The sequence below is a fragment of the Ciona robusta genome, chromosome 14 (assembly GCF_009617815.1).
Source record: "Ciona robusta chromosome 14, ASM961781v2".
Lineage (NCBI taxonomy): Eukaryota > Metazoa > Chordata > Ascidiacea > Phlebobranchia > Cionidae > Ciona > Ciona robusta.
In genome coordinates this window covers 1,108,034-1,125,092 of record NC_143248.1, presented here as the reverse complement: position 1 = coordinate 1,125,092, position 17,059 = coordinate 1,108,034, and the positions used below count along the sequence as shown (strand labels likewise).

General features: G+C 34.5%; 3 protein-coding genes across 3 annotated transcripts; 2 read left to right on the top strand and 1 right to left on the bottom strand.

The window, feature by feature from the left end:
- Positions 1-242: 242 nt before the first annotated feature.
- LOC149724749 (protein kinase C iota type-like) lies at positions 243-10,555 on the top strand. Its single transcript, XM_089892067.1, has 14 exons — positions 243-379; positions 701-830; positions 1,262-1,351; positions 1,555-1,679; positions 2,067-2,190; positions 2,524-2,664; positions 3,202-3,321; positions 4,670-4,767; positions 5,468-5,603; positions 5,972-6,184; positions 6,431-6,520; positions 6,652-6,747; positions 7,197-7,268; positions 7,605-10,555. Exons 2-14 carry the CDS (start codon positions 720-722, stop codon positions 7,719-7,721), a joined length of 1,533 nt encoding a protein of 510 aa, XP_089748193.1. The 5' UTR covers positions 243-379; positions 701-719; the 3' UTR covers positions 7,722-10,555.
- LOC149724748 (ADP-ribosylation factor-like protein 1) lies at positions 10,280-11,605 on the bottom strand. The gene is made up of 2 exons (XM_089892123.1): positions 11,477-11,605; positions 10,280-11,321 (listed from the first exon to the last, which is right to left on the bottom strand). Exon 2 carries the CDS (start codon positions 11,284-11,286, stop codon positions 10,744-10,746), a length of 543 nt encoding a protein of 180 aa, XP_089748249.1. The 5' UTR covers positions 11,287-11,321; positions 11,477-11,605; the 3' UTR covers positions 10,280-10,743.
- A 179-nt stretch (positions 11,606-11,784) lies between these two features.
- LOC149724747 (thiopurine S-methyltransferase-like) lies at positions 11,785-13,452 on the top strand. Its single transcript, XM_089892113.1, has one exon. The coding sequence runs from the start codon at positions 11,990-11,992 to the stop codon at positions 12,707-12,709; it is 720 nt and encodes a 239-aa protein (XP_089748239.1). The 5' UTR covers positions 11,785-11,989; the 3' UTR covers positions 12,710-13,452.
- Positions 13,453-17,059: the final 3,607 nt, after the last annotated feature.

Below are 17,059 nucleotides of genomic sequence, written 5' to 3'. Positions count from 1 at the left end.
GCGCACACTCTTGATTTTTCATGATACTGTGCCAATCTGTGCAAGTATCTGTATATTATTTTAAGTATGATAGCAAAACATAGCTTGTACTAAAGCAGTTCTTTGATAAAAGTCTGATTCTGCAACACCCCAGTTATAAGTTTGCAGTCTGTCGCCCACTACGGGAATAAAAAGCCGAACCCAGAACTAGAATTTAAGAAATTCCGTAACGTTCTGGTTTTTGTTTATGTTGTTACAGGGTGTTGGAATGTTAATGTATTACAGGTTTTAAATTATATTAGGAACAAGTTAAAGACCGCGGCCATTCTAAACGATTTAGCATGTTATGCAGGCAGGGTGTTTAAGCACGTAGCCATAGAAAAAGCGTTTTGGCTTACAGGTGTGAACAAAAGTTGGTCAGGAATTTAACATGAATTAAATGTTTGGCGATTTGCTCGTTGTTTATTAAAACTTAGAATACATTATTTCACGTATGTGATGTGACCAAACAGTTGTAAATATGTTCTTATTTTTAATATATTCGTTCTGTAAAGTTAATGTGTGTATATTATAAGTGGTATGTGTGTGTTACATATATGGTAACTTATAAGCTGGCTCGAGGTGTATGAAACAGAACATCTGTCATGCGAGGATAAAGCAAGTTACCTTCAGTTTAAGAATTCAACATATTATACCTTTAACATTATATTAGTTATTATAGGTTTAGAGACATAGTTAAAATGTCCATAGACGCTGGTTCACATCAAATATTGGCAAAGGTATATTACAGTGGTCATGCATTCTCACTTCACCTGGAACATACAATACAAATGGAGGAGTTATTTACAATGGTGAATATTTAATTAATTCAAGTTTTGCATAGGCATAACAATTACCAATGTTCCGCAGCACTTACTGTATATAATGTGTATAAAATTAGATGGATTTTATGTAAATATTTTAGTGCTAGTGAAGTATTATTAAGCCACGTCTTATACTATTCAATTAAAAAAGTAACATACGTGTCTACGTGATAACTCGTAGTCTCGTAAGCTAGCACAAGGTGTATAAAACAGAACACCAGTGTTATAACGACCGTCGCTTTCTGGCCATGCGATGATAAACAAGTTACATTCATTCATGTGTATGGTTTTAGTTCACATGTATAATGTTATTACATTAAATAACACTTAGCATTTAACTTCACAAATTACCAGCAGTCAGCACACATAGGTAAAAGTTACCAACACAGTAACACTCATTATACGTTCCATACCTACAGGTGCGATTAAATTGTAACTTTCCCGATGCTCAAGTTTTTACTTTAAAGTGGATGGATGATGAGGGAGACCCATGCACCATATCTTCACAGGTTTATAAAATTACAATTACAATTAAAAAGTTGCATTCTATTCTTCTAATGAAAGGTTCATTTGTGTTTCAAATGAGATTATCAAAATTTGCTAAGTCTATTGTGTCGGACAGTCGGAGTATAAGTGTTTGGAAATAACATGAATAAAAATTTCTTCCAACTTCCAAGTTTTTTGTTACTCATCACCAACTTTTATATTACAGCTTGAATTATCAGAAGCGCTGAGGTTGTACAGGCATAACAACGAAACTGTTTTACTTTTCCATATATTTCTTGGTATTCCTGTGGAACCTGGTCTATTGTGTCCAGGAGAACACAAGTTGTACAGGTAGTTTTGTAAAGTACATAAAACACTAATTTGTAACCCGTTTTAATACAAACATAACAGCCTATTATGAATGATATGATATTATTCCACTCTTTTCGGTTTAAAAACATATATTTTCAGTAATGTTTAGAGTTAAAAAATAGTTTTGTTAGTATTCAATATTGTTTTACTAGGCATACATAATATAAAAATAAATAGCTCTCCTGATAAGATTGTTAATTGTATTATATGCTGCGCCTACCAACATTTTATCTGCCGAACGAATCAAATTTTTGGTGTAATAAAATTTTTAAATGGCTTGGTACATATCTAAAAAATTGTTAACATTTGTGTGAAATCAACTGTTTTTTCCTAATTTTTCTTACTCTTGATTTCCAATTACTTCAGGCACGGTGCACGAAGGTGGTACAAGTTAAAACGGATATTACGGCAGATAAAGAAACCAAAACATCCAAGAATTCCTATCGAAAGTGGACCAATATTAGATTCAGGTGACAGCCAAGACAGTAAGGTGAGAACAATTAACAATTAGCAAATGTTTTTGTGTTTTAGTATCGCCAAATTTTCAACTGATGCATTTACATGACTGTAACTGTATTTTAACAATTTCACCCTAGATTTTGCTATAATGAATGTAACTGCGTTTTAACAATGTCGCCCCAGATTTACAAACAAAACTTAAAACAACTACTGCATATACCTCCTTCATTCTGCTTGTCAAATTACCGAAGCTAGTTAGTTGTCACACCTTATGTGTTGTGTAAACAAACACCAATATATACAAAATATAAACAAACCTCGGTGATGTCTCTGTTCATATGATATGAATATTTTTTCAATGCAGGCAAGCTCAGACCAAGCGAGTCCAAATGCTCCCGGGTTTGGCTTGAAAGACTTTGAGATGCTTAAGGTGATAGGTAGAGGGAGCTACGCTAAAGTTTTACTGGTCAAGTTAAAATCTACGGACAAAATGTATGCTATGAAGGTAAGACATGTCTTGAAATCTTGAAATGCTTGTTGTTTTAGTATTAATATTGTTAAAGCCATAATAGCCAAACATTTTAAAATTCAGGGAGGTAGGAATAGTAAGATGTGCATTCTTGTAAACAAATTTGGTTTAAATAATTACTGATTAATGCAGTGCAGATATTCCAGGGTGGACCTGCCTACCATGCCACCCCATGTTTGGCGCCTTTGATTGAAGCGACCACACTTCTTCTGCCACTTAAATACACTATGTTATTAACAATATGCATGTTTATAATAACTTTAGTTATGTTTATATGGTTAGTCTTTTCAGTTTATTAACTTTTCTTTATTTTTTGATGCAGTAGTCAGACTCAAATTTAAAGAGATAAATCTATGTTATGTAGTATCATGGCGGATGCATCGTTTCCAAATATTTTTGCTTAATTAAATGCTTAAACTAAATTCATGCAATAGCTATAATATGCATAGTTTTGCATACTATACAACAATATGCATAATTTATATTTAAAATCATCCTTTTTATATTCCCCAGGTAATAAAGAAAGAGTTAGTGACTGATGAAGAAGATATAGATTGGGTGCAAACAGAGAAACATGTTTTTGAAACTGCCTCAAATTATCCTTTTCTTGTCGGCCTTCATTCTTGTTTTCAGGTGGGTTCATTTTAACGAGTTATTTAGACAATATTCGAAATCTTCCTTGGATTTACAGGTTTCTGCCTTTTTTTCGACAAAAATTCATCTTTGATTTTAGGCTTATGTGTGTCATAGTTTAGCCTTCACATAGAATGATTCAGACAAAATAGTAAAATTTAATGAATAATTGAAATAACTTTGGTTAGGAAGGGTGTTAAACATATCTAGACAGTTCACTCCCTTTGTGAATTCCAGGACAATGTTTAGCACTTCCACATACAGCATACTATACAGAAACACACACACTGGTTTTTACACAGAAAATCAATTGACTTGTGTTAGAATACTCACATCAAATCACATGCTATTTTAAACGGTCATTTTTATTTAGTTGTGTAAAAAAAGTAAAAGAACATAAATTCATTTTACAATGAAACAAAATAATACCTTGGCTCAATTCTGTAAGGATAAGGTTGTATGGCAGGGCAACACCAAACCTTGGATTTAGGACACAATTTGCCAAATTACCCCAACACCCAGCGTGTTACTGGTCAATTCATTGGTTTAATATCATTGTGGTTGTATGTGACTGTGTGGTGTTACTTAATACTCGCATGGGAGCCATGGCCATGTGTGTTAGATTGTATATTATTCATAATCTAACTTCCTGTGTATATTTGGTTTAGCTGTGAGCCTGTGACACATGCATTGTTTAGTAATACCAGGACTTGAAGTATCCTATCATATATAATATACATTAACATATCTTATATATAATATTATATTGTTTTTTATGACTTTATTTCTCTAAGTTAGGATGTAAAACAGCATATAATACTATCTATAGCCTACATGTTAAGTTAGAGTGTTAGACACTATTAATGTACACCTGCTGTACACTATTAGTGTATATTATTCTCATACAGCCAAGTCAAAATTTGCATAAATGTTATTATTTTATCGCCTGTTGTTAAATTTATCCACTTATTTTTAATATTAGGAGTTAAATTGGTGATATTAGTATATGAAGTTACCACGGCATTACCCAACTGCTGTGGTAATGGCACCAGCCTTATTTTCTACTGCGACAGAAAAAATACCATTGTTGTAATAAGTTTTTGGTTTTTAACTACATGATGGTTATTTGAGTTATTAAAAAAATGCATATTTACTATTCAAAAGTACAGTATAGTAGGGTGGGGAAAGATAGGACACCATTTCATTCTATTTTCTCAAAAAAACAAAAAAAAAGTGCCCCATCTTCCCCCACTGTACTAGTATATTACACTGCTTTCTCCTTATTTGTAGTGGAATCTAGTATCTAGCACTTACCTCTTACAATAACGTCAACCTATTTATGTTCCAGACACCAGAGCGTTTATTTTTCGTCATTGAATATGTTAATGGTGGAGACTTAATGTTCCATATGCAACGACAGCGTAAACTACCCGAAGAACATGCAAGGTATCTTCATGACTTGTACTTGAACTTATTAATCTACTTTATTAAATAGAAGTCAAGTTTTTGTTCATAAAATCTGGGGTGACATTGTTAAAATATAGTTACACTCATAGTTGTCAAACATACAGAACCTCATTGATTAATGTGGTGAATGCAATATACTTTGGCTCTGCTTGTTTGTATAGACACCTAACAACAGGGTAAAAGTCATTTTAACGTGTATAACTGAAGTGCTAAAGCATAATAACTCTTGGTTATAATAATTGATGTTATGCCAATGCTTCAGTACTGTTAAAAGTTAAAGCCACTTTCTAATGTTTGTAAAGGGATATTGATATTTCCACTTGTGTCTATAAGTTTAGAGTATATTGTTTTGAGTGAAAATAAATATCACAATTTATGGCTTAAAAGTGTAAACTTTTACAGTAGGCCTACTTGATTAAATGTAACTTTATCACAAAATTGTTATACTACATAATACATTCTACATACATTATTTATAAAAGTGTTTCCAACTCACAAAAGCTTATATTGGAATTATCTGCATGATTTGTTTAAGTAAGAGCTTGTAACAGATTTGTTAGGGATTTACTTCTTAGAGCAAATCCAATAGGATTTCTCACTAATATAAAAACATTCCAATTTTAAAATGTAAACATACTCAGCTAACATACTTTTGTTTTAAACGTAAATTTCCATCCAGATTTTACGCTGCGGAAATTGTTCTAGCATTGCATTTCTTGCATGAGAAAGGAATCATATACAGAGATTTGAAACTAGATAATGTTTTGCTGGACAGCGATGGACATATCAAGCTAACTGACTACGGGATGTGCAAAGTGAGTTTATATTTGGGTTTTAAGTAAAAAAACTTTTATATGAATATTTATACTACCTTCTAAAATGGGATATATATATATTTATATACATAGTTAAAAAGAAAAAGAAATTAGACATAGCTATCAAGCTGTTATCATTTTTGAGAAAACTAACATTTAAAAAATTAACAAACCTTATAAACATCTGTATCAAGTAAAACCATTCAAAACATACAAACAGAAAGGTATAAGAAATTCTGTTCTACACATGTCTGTGAAAATAAAACAGATCAAAATTACAACAGAGGAAAGTAGACAGAACAATTTGCAATCATTTTGCAATACCCTAACTCAAACTTTAACTTAGCAAAACTTTACAAAATTTACAGGAGGGAATAAGGAAAGGTGTCAACACGTCAACTTTCTGTGGGACGCCCAACTACATCGCACCTGAGATTCTACGTGGAGAGGATTATGATTTCTCCGTGGATTGGTGGGCACTAGGTGTCCTCATGTTTGAAATGATGGCTGGCCGAAGTCCGTTCGATATTGTTGGAATGACCGATAATCCAGAACAAAATACTGAAGATTATCTTTTCCAGGTGCATTTAAATTTGATATTGTAACGGTTGCATAATGGTTTATTGCGAGAGGTAAACTAAGAGGGGGAATAAACAAGAGACGCGTTATTTATACGAAAGATAATGGTACGACTGTACGAAAAAGGGCACTCGTGTACGCTTCACCAAACACACACAAGATGGGCCGCTACAAAATAAACTTATTTATCAAATTAAAAAAACTGAATTCTAATTTTCTAATTTTATTATAATTTTCGTTAAACGCAGGTTATTCTAGAAAAAGTGATTCGAATCCCACGGTCTCTGTCTGTCAAAGCTTCATCTGTGTTAAAAGGCTTCTTAAACAAGATACCAGTGGTTGGTTCAACTTTAAATTTAAATTGAATTAAATATATTTTTTTCATTTTTTTAAAAAGAAATCGTTTTTTATTTTTTAAACACTTTTGTTATATATATTTTTAATTTTTTAAATTTAAATTTCTCTTCAGGACAGGTTAGGCTGCAACCACGAAAGTGGTTTCCAAGATATTCTTGATCATCAATTCTTTCGCACAATTGATTGGGATCTTTTGCAATCGAGACAAGTCAGTCCTTATTGTTTCTGTTTTGTTTGACTGTAAAACAGTTCGCTTCTTATCATTTATGTTTGGAATAATCGGTTAACTCTGGCCTAAATCCAAGATCCCATGGCATGTTACACTGTAGGACCTCTGCTTTACAAAATATAAAATAGAATAGTCAGTTGCAAGACGACCTAAATGTGCCACCCTTTATTTATTTTAAGAAACAGAGTTCAAAATATTTGGGTCATAGTGGAAAGGGTAAGAAACACTAATGTAAAAAGTTGTTAAAACTAGAAAAAAGGGGGAATATGTTTTTGAAATTTTTTTTAAAGATCTTTTTACAGAATTTACTATCTACTATTTCTGAAATCTAAAGTTTAAGTTAATTTCAAACATTTTTATTTGTTATTTTTATTAAATAGTAATATTTTGAATATTTCTGTTATCCTAATTTACTCTTCTCTTCTTAGGTGGTTCCCCCATATAAACCTAACATAGAGGATGACCTGGGATTGGATAATTTCGACAAACAGTTTACCCAGGTGAGTTGTAAACATATTTTGTACAAATACTGGCTTTTATATGTTCTATGTATACCAGATTTGTTTTAAATACGAAACTGATTGAGCCATATTAGGTGAATATGTAACATGTGTACCTGCCTCTAGACCAGAGTTTATGGGTTCAAAGCTGGATTCTGCCACAATTATAGACAAGTGTTTCCTTAGGCAAAACACTTAACAATAATTGCTAGCATGCAAGAAATGTATAAAATGTAATAAAAAAGAATATTCATAATACAACAACTGTCTTGCCCTGCCATGCAAGAATAAATAAGTTAATAAGGATATAAGTTGCTTTCATCCATTATATTATAGGAACCTGTACAACTAACACCCACTGAGGCGACTGTTATTGGGAAAATAGATCAAGCAGATTTTGAAGGGTTTGAATACATTAACCCACTTCTAATGACGAGTGATGTTGCTGTGTGATGTCATAATGGCTATTGTGATGTCATAATGAATGCTGCAGTGACCTGCCCCACTGTACCTACCTCTGTGCGATGTCTTACCTTTAGGAAACTAACGCAGCAGTGATACAAGCCTGAAAAAGTGAAGCTGAATGCTGATTTTCAGAATCTAAAGCCCTTTGCCCATTAGGAACTTGTCAAGTGATGAGAATGTATTTTCTCAACATATTTTAAACTTTTTTTGGGTGAATTTATGTTTTTTTTTGCGCCCTCCTGATCCAAAGATTCCGCTATCAAATTTCTCTTCAACTGTTTCAGTTCTGCATTTCTTTCGTAGATTTTAAACATCAGATATTTACGATAGATGTTTCTGCTCCAATTCCACATAACAATTTTCATTATCAGTTCAAGCACATTAAATATATAGTAGGGTGGGGGAATATGGAACACCTTTTAATTCAGTTTTCTCATCCCAGTTGGTAGTAAACAAATAGCATTCAAAGAATTATAAAACCAGATCCTCAGAACTCCCATAGGCCAATGTTAAAAAACGTGATCAGGTTATTTGGATCTTATGTGCTAAAGGTGTCCCATCTTTTCCCACTGTACTGTATTGTGTTTGTTTTAATCATTCGGTCTCTTATAATTGTTTTCTTTATACATTCAGTTACTTATCCAGTTTGAAATAGTCATTTTAAGACTCACCAGGTACATTGACTTTGCATTTGATATAGGAATTGTAGTTTTATTTTGTTTTACACATTTCTTTTCTCTTAGTTGTCACTAATCATTGATCACTAGACAAGCCAGTATAATCACTAATTGCAACTTACTTTTTCTGCTGTATTAGACCTTGCAATTTATATTTTTCATCTTTAACCTGTTATTTTTTTAACCCCACAATTCTAAACGGTACCGAAAAACAAGCTTGGTGGGAAAAACTTTTGCTACACAATTTTATACCGAAATCATGTGTTTTTTTGATAGAAATATTATTTGTTTGGTGCATGAGGTCCTTTATTTCAATTCTTTCTTATCAGTGCCTTGTTAGAATGACCAAACAGACTTAATTCTCTGCACACACTTGCAAACATAGTCACAAAGTAGGCCACGCAATATGGCCTATTTCAACCTAGTGTTTACATTACAAAACACTTTGTTTTTAAATCTGCACACTGAATTATCTAACATTGTTTCCTTTTCTGCTAGTGGCACACAGTCTGTTTAAAAGCCAGTACTGTAAACATAATTATATTATGAAACAGTTTTTTACATAGAATAAAATTGCATTTAACAATTATATACAATTTTTTCATTCAAATGGCATTTATAAAATCATTTGTTTCGAAAGTAGTAATCCTACAAGGCTTTAACCAAGCATTTTGTTACTTTTTTTCAATCTAATGTGGTCCATACAATTTTCCATTAGCTTTTATATTATTATTTTCAGATAAAATCGTGCTTAGGGCAAACCCTGACTTTGTAAATACAGATCACAAACCATTTTCCTTTTTTTAATCTTTTGGTCTAAATGTAAGGTTTCTGAACTATATACATGGCCAATTGTATTTTTACGTCTTTATTTTGCGTGTCATTTACGGTCATAGCGTTTTATTTATTGTATTACATTAATTAAATCATTAAACATGTTTTTTTCTAATCAAAATACAGGGAATTAGGTGGTTTAGGAAATGTGCAAGCTGTTTAAACTGTTAGCATGCATGTTGTTCTTAAAATGATTAACATTGCAATGAAATAACTTGTGAGAGATTGTGCAATGCTGTTATGTTCTATATATTTGTCCGGCGCTGTGGCATAGTGGTTAGCGCGCCTGCCTGTAACCCAGAGGTAATCTTTTCAAGGCTTGACGCTCCTACCATTGTGGCAGTATTTGTTCTTGGGCAAGACACTTAGTGACAATTGCTCCGACCCATTGGTTACCAATGGGTTGTCCAAATTATCAGCCATACATGAAAAAAAAATCCCCACAAAAAATATTCACCCACATGGTAACCCGTAAGCTGGCATAAGGTGTTAAACCCGTGTGATAACGACTGTCGTTTTCCGGCCACGCGAAGATAAAGTAAGTTACATTCATTCATATATAAGGGATTAAGGGTGGTATAGATTACTGGACCGTTAGGTGCTAGAGATATAGATTCTATTCCAGATTAATAGTCTGTCAGAGCACATACGATTTAAACCAGATTTGGCCTATTACCCCAGCAGTATGAACATAACTTATTTATCAACAGAACCTGTTGTGTTACCATATGTAATTTTGTTGGTGATTGTTTTTCTGTATGGTTGACAATTTAGTAAACCTATAAGGGATCACTGGGTTGGAGCAATGTCTTGCCAAATAATACATATGCCTTCATTGTTGAGCATTGAACAGGATGTCAAACACAGACATTGCATTAATGGTTCTACATGCTTTGTTATTCATATTGTCTTACTAAACACACTCTGTGTTTAAGTGGTAAATAATTAAGACCTCACCCATATTCTATGAAATAAAATAAGCTATGTTATAGTTTTATCACCTAACTGCTAGCCAATGATCGTTTAACAAATTACTTTTTATGTTGTAATATATAGAGTTTAATTGATTGAAATAATAAAGTAATAAAACTTGACGAAAACACCAACTAACAGAGGCACTACTTTAGTATTGTACACTACAATCTTGTGTAGGTGCATCTAAAAACAGTTACAGCGCTTCTGTTATCCACATATAACATTCTACATTTCAGTATGTTTTATAAAATAAAAAACTCCGAGACCTTGAATAAGTAACAAATTCTGGGGACAAAACAAACATAAAACTAAATTATACAGGAATAAATATGTTTTTATACAAAACCATCTTGTAGCAGTTGACTAAATGCATAAAAAAAACATTTTTCAATTTCGTGATTTCTAAACAATAGATCGAGCTCTAAAATACTATTTTTCCGGCGAAAATGCTCGAAATTTCAGCTCGTATATTGAAGAGCAGCACCGTATGTATGTGTCAAGGCATCGTCATGCAGTTTGACTTTTCACTGCGACTGTATTGCGTTTACAAGCCAATCCATGGCAGTGTCAAGTCCAATGCTTTTCACAGCACTCGTTTTGAATATTTGCCACTTCCTATCTTTTATACAAGCGAGTCCGAGCTCTTTAGCGACTTCTGTTTCCGTCAGTGCTCCCTCTATGTCCTGCTTGTTGGCAAAAACGACGAGAATCGCTTTTTTAAGCTCATCTTCTTCCAGCATGCCCACTAGCTCTTGTTTCGAGACGCTCATTCTTTCTCTATCCATGCTATCCACCACATAAATAATAGCATCTGTGTTGCTGTAATAACATCTCCAATATGGTCGAATGCTTGTCTGGCCACCAAGGTCCCAAACTTGGAATTTTAGGTTCTTGTACGTCAGCGTTTCGACGTTAAATCCAATAGTAGGAATTGTTGTCACAATTTCACCAACTTGTAACTTGTACAGGATTGTAGTTTTACCAGCACCGTCTAGACCCAGAATTAGAATACGTCTTTCTTTTTGTCCAAACAGAGAACTGAATATTGAGCTAAATAATCCTCCCATTTTACTTGTGTTTGTTGATATTAAAATCCTAGACTCTGTATTTGGAAATAAAACAATAAAAGGTTTTTCTTGTATGTATTAACAGCAACTTAATAATGAACCACGACACACAAATACAATACATTACGCCAAAGTTATACGTTACTTTTTGTAACTAAAGTGCATAACATAAAAATACGCTACAGTTTACCTAATTTAGTCCTAAAATGTTCGTACTGCTCTCTCTTTGTGTCTACACAAACAACTTTTCGTAATACTGTTCTATATTTGGCAATTATTTTTTTTTAACTAAATATACACCCGAAGTAACGGAAAACAGGATGCGTGGCGTTTTCCAATGCAATTGCAATAAACGATCTTAAAACTAGATCCCATACGCGCAAGGCGTAATGACACCAGAGTTTGGTTAGCAATTTTAACTTAAATTTAAAAAATAAGCAATAAAATGTTGCAAATTTGTATCTTTAACAAATATGAATATGTACAGTTTTTTATTTGTTTAAGATTTTGTACTCGTGTTCTTTTGCCTGCGGCAGGGTTAAGGAAAACCATGTGTGTTATTTTGTTCATCCATTCGTGACCAGACGCTTCTCTGCTTTTACGAGGGCGTGTTGCTGCGTTTGTAAAAAGCAAAAGTATTTACAGCTGCTGAAACTTGCTCTACCTGTTGGATTTGTGGTCTAAGTTGTGCAGTTGCTACAATATGGATCGAGATTGGTCTATCGACGACTGGAATAAATGGTGGGAATCTGCTGGTGGAAGGCCAGATGGTGAAGTTATTGAAAGCAGTCACCATCATGATAAGACAGACGAGCAAACCGAAGAGGAAGACACATACGCTCCAACTGTGAGCGAAATGCTGAAAAAACACAAGTCACTTATAAGTGGGGATGCAGGCAGTGGCTCAAGAGTCTTTCTAACTTTTTGCGGAAAATCGTTGGACCTAAAATGGTTAGCAGATGAAGGATTCGATGTAGTTGGTAACGATTGCTCTGATTTTGCATTGAAAAGTTTTCTAGAAGAACAAGGGCTTGAGTACGATACTTCGAAATCCGGAGGCTTTACCATATACAAAGCGAAAAACACAAAGCTTGCTTTGTACGCTGGCAACTTCTTTGAGCTTACAGGAGAGAAAACAGAAGGGAAATTCGATGCCGTTTGGGACACAGGGTCGTTTCAATCTGTAGGCGTAACGGACCGTGCAACATATGCCCGAGCGGTCAGCGGCTTAATGAAACAAGGGTGTAAGTACCTGCTAAGTGTTACGCAGTTTAAAGAGCTCCGCACTTGGACAGGCCCACCCTACGAAATTACCGAAGACATTTTGGACGAAGTTTTTAGCGGAAATATGAAATGGGAATTCGTTGACCAAGCCCCATGGGGAGATTACATGGAGAAAATCTATTTGTTACAACTAAAATGAATTCTGTACATTATGGGTTACAAGGCGTGACAATTTACTAACGGAAAACTAACATGAGGCGTGCTGTTCTTCTGGCACGTAGAATACTGCCGCGGACAGAAACCAACCGACAGAATTTAAAAGCTCTCAAATTTCTGTAAACAAAGGTTCATGAAATATTTAAACTTTTACCGTTTTTTTAACATTTTCCTGTTACATGTTTATTGGTTTGAAATCTATTATTGTCACTATTTTAAAATTACCAAGAAAACGTATTTTGTAAAAAAATGACCTTTGAATTTAATGACCCATAATTTGTCATTTTAACCATCCGCTACATGGCACACGAGAGCACTATTGTATAATAATGCTACAAAAATGCGAGTATACACAAACCGAATTGTCAATAATTCGGTGATAAAGGATTTACGAAAATATATTTTACTTTATTGTTTTTATTATGCGGCTATAAATATATCATAAAATAATATTTTTTTAACTTTGGTTGGCGAATCGTTCAATGCGATTCAAAAGGCAAGTTAGGATCGTCTATCAAAGCATTTAACTTATAATTTGCTATTATGTTGTTGTAGACATAACGTATACTTAAATAGGTTAGGTGAGTCCAATTGTATGAATAGAGGTTAAAAAGACAAATCGATTCTGGTTATAACAACAAGTCAGAACGTGCTCCGTAAATATTTATCCGTATTCCAAGCAATATAAACTCAAGCGGTATGTTCAGCTACGCTCTTGACTATTAATTTGCTCTTTGTTGATTTAAATGTTTATCCCGGCATGCTGGATATTATAAATGAGCTTATGATTAACCAGTAACAGGTGCTGGCTCGGTTTAACCGAAATGTAAAACACAAACACATTATAGCTTATAATATGCGAAAGGCATGTGTTCCAGACAACAAAGGATTCAAAAAATGCCCAAAATTCCAGTTGTGTGGAGTTGTAGGGACAAGTGGTACTTGTGTTTGTTTCAAATTAGTTGCCAACGCAGATGAAGTGGTAGTGAACAAGCTAGCATAGCACTTGTCAGGCTACGTGGGGTATCAGGTCGTAACTTTGTCGTCTTTTCTATTGTTCAGGGCTAAGAGTCGGTCTGTATATACCCTGCCTTTGAAGAGATGTTCATGTTTTCATTTAAATTTAGGCGATCAAGAATCGCCTTTGATCATCAAAGGGGAAATATTAACATGCGGTTTAAGTGACCTTATCCTTTAAGATTAGGAATTAAGTTAGTTAGTAGTGTTAGGCTCATGTTTAAAGTCGCCGCAAAATAAGAAAGATGTAGAGATGTTAATCTTAAAAAACTGGCGAAAAAAACAGTTTTTTAGTCTTGTTTGTTGTTAGGAAAATTATTGAACAGTGGTCTAAATTTTGAGCAATGCTTTGCAGTGAAATTAGAATATGATTTGTTATGATGCGTATAGCATTCTGAATGCGCATTGCTGCTTCCAAGTACTGTTTATATCATTTGACATTCATACGTGGAAATGCATGATCTTCAAATGCAGTCCCAGCTGCTAAAGACAAGTGACAGCTTAATGCTGTAGTTCGTAATAAATGCAGTTGACGCTCAACCTAGCGTGCTGTCAAGTACAAAAACAAGTTGACTAAAACGGCTGTGAAAGTTCCATCAAACAGTATTTATCTCAGTGTCAGGCAAGGAAGAGATAAATCTGACGTTAATTTAAAACAAACTTGTGTCCTGGGTATCGCCCGTTAAAATTGGCCTAACCTGTTGCCTCTGTCACGGCCCGAAGGCTTGAGAAACATAAAAGGCTTAAGCCTGACCATGGCGACTTTTGTTTGACCCGCAAGCATCATGAATTAAATTGCGTTGAAAAGTTCGCAGTTCAGACGCATGAGTATATATACGCACCTGGGGCCTAGGTTGTTGTAAACTGATTGGCGCAGCATTAAAATGGTTTTCTGATCTCATATACGCGCCTGTAGCCTGTAGGTTTTGCAAACTGCTTTGTGAAGAAGGAGCATTCGTGGAAATCGTTTTTGTACCCACAGGAGTTTAATACACATTTAAAGTTAAAAGCTGCCTGCGAAAACAGTAGTTTGGTCGGGCGCCAATCACTACAAACTTGCGTTAAAATCTTGGCGGGAAATTCTCCAACGCAGGTCATTTGAATACCACAGCACTATGAACAGGAAGTAGTTTATCAGAAGCCAGAATGATTTGCTGCAGCAGTGTAGTCTGTGGTAGTTCGCATAACAATAACTGTAGCAGCCATGGTTCAGTACAATGGCAGTTATTATATGAAGCTGGATATAAGCGGCTGTGTGAATTTATTTCAAAGCGGCGTTACAGTAGTGTTTATAGCTTAGTATAGTAAACAATGGATACACTATAGCAAGTATAGCTACGATACAGCTTGTATTTTGCAGCTGTTTTAGTCTAGCCCTTTCTGTACCAAGATAGCTAAATAACTAAGAAAATGTTTTACTTTTTATAAATATTTTATTTGCTCCAGTTCAGTGTAAACAAGTATATTGTGCTTTGAAATGATTGCTGTTGTTGTTGTTTTTCTGGGTTTAGCTTGAAATAAGCTTGTTTCTAAAGTTTCACAATTTCGCATTTCAACGTAATATATGAAACCCCGGTATAGTGTATTTACGGTATAATGTCGAGTCTGTAATAAAGTGTAATTGCGAAACTTTAGCGTTATATTGTTATTGCCCTGCGCGGCGCCAGTTTGAACGCGATTTGGCGCTTTGAAATAAAGCTTATTTACGGTCTTATCTTGTAAGCTATATAGACGTGATATATTTACCGCAGTTTTATGTTTATTTTCGTACGGTTCTATTAATGGTTCAGTATATTAGGGTGGGGTAAGATGGGACATGTTTTAGTTTTCTTTTCTCCCCCCATTTGATATAGTAAACAAAGGTTATTTAAAACAAAACTTTAAACCATAGCCCACGATTCTAAAAGAGCGTTGTTAAATGTATAAAATACGATCAGGAATATGGATTTTAGATAATATTGGTATACCATCTTCCCCTACAGTATTATAAACAAAACATGTTGTAAGCAATTGTGCTCAATCCGTACAGTAAAGTATGTAGATTAATTGCAGTGTATATGAATGGCTAGGTCAATAACGATACTTACACTTGGTCGTTATTATCCTGTATACTTGTCAAAAGCGAATGTGTGGGAACGAAAATAATTCAACGTTTTTATTGTCGATCGTTCTACAGGCGGTGCAATTAGCGAGCGCCGTGAAACGTAAATGCTTATCATTATGCTGCAGTGCGTAAAAGCAATGCGTGTTTCAAGCCTTTGAAAAGCGTGCGCCCTATTTTCTCAAATTTTGAATTTTGATAAGCTTCTTACCCACTTAAGTTAGGTCCGACGTGAGGAAAATGAAATTTGAGTAAAATGGAAGAAGTGAACAGACTGTATAGACATATATTTGCAGTTGTATAGGCTTTTAGTCAATATAGTTGTAATATAGTAGAGTGGGGAAAGTTAAGACACCTTTAGCACATAATATCCAAATATCCTGATCGTGTTTTAAACAATTAACAACGGTCTATGGAAGTCGTGAGGTTACGGTTTTATAATTCTTTGAATGTTCTTTGTTTACTACTAAATGGGACGAAAAAATAGAATGAAAAGGTGTTTCATCTCCCCCCACCCCCCTGTACTATATGTCAAGCAGTGCTAGTGAACTACAAGTATATATTATGTTACGATAAATGTCGTTAAATCTTAAACACCAATAAATTGGTAATTAAATACACAAACGGAGACCGCCTTGGTGGTGTAATAGTTTACATAGCGACTTATTTACTCTTTAAATGGTAAATGGCACTTAAGAGTCGAGGTTTAAATTTTAACGCACCCCAAAGCTCAAAGTTATAATACGTAAGTTGCACCCACGAGAATATAAGTTTTCACTCCCATATGTATTAACAGAGCTTTAAGGCGATACGACCGCTTCCGTTGTGTATTGGACTGTGTTCTTGGCTGCTGTTCTGTCGCATTTGCTTCCGAAATCTGAACCGGTAATTGCATCGAATTAACCCGGGTCCACGCTCTGAGGCAAAGACGTATATAGGATATCATTAAATGCTAGCCGTGACAGAGATGCGCTGACATAATAGGGACCTTAAAGACCACCGCATGCGATTGACTGGAAGCGAAAATATAATTGGATACGAATTTATGCGGTCAAGTCGGTCTGAGGCCTATATTAGAATATACATTGCAGTTTTATTTCGATTTCGTCCCTTTTTAGAGTCAGTTCGGCGTTTGTCTTTGATCTCTGCGTAAATGGCTTGTGCGAGTCCCGAGTGCGGGGTTTGTAAAATATTATTATCGAAACTGTTGGTTTG

Bases quoted from the DNA above. Each gene is read 5' to 3' on its own strand.
- LOC149724749 (XM_089892067.1), top strand. From the start codon at position 720: ATGTCCATAGACGCTGGTTCACATCAAATATTGGCAAAGGTATATTAC. The intron at 831-1,261 runs GTGAATATTTAA...CCATACCTACAG, and splicing joins TGGAGGAGTTATTTACAATG to GTGCGATTAAATTGTAACTT. The intron at 2,191-2,523 runs GTGAGAACAATT...TTTTCAATGCAG, and splicing joins GTGACAGCCAAGACAGTAAG to GCAAGCTCAGACCAAGCGAG.
- LOC149724748 (XM_089892123.1), bottom strand. From the start codon at position 11,286: ATGGGAGGATTATTTAGCTCAATATTCAGTTCTCTGTTTGGACAAAAA.
- LOC149724747 (XM_089892113.1), top strand. From the start codon at position 11,990: ATGGATCGAGATTGGTCTATCGACGACTGGAATAAATGGTGGGAATCT.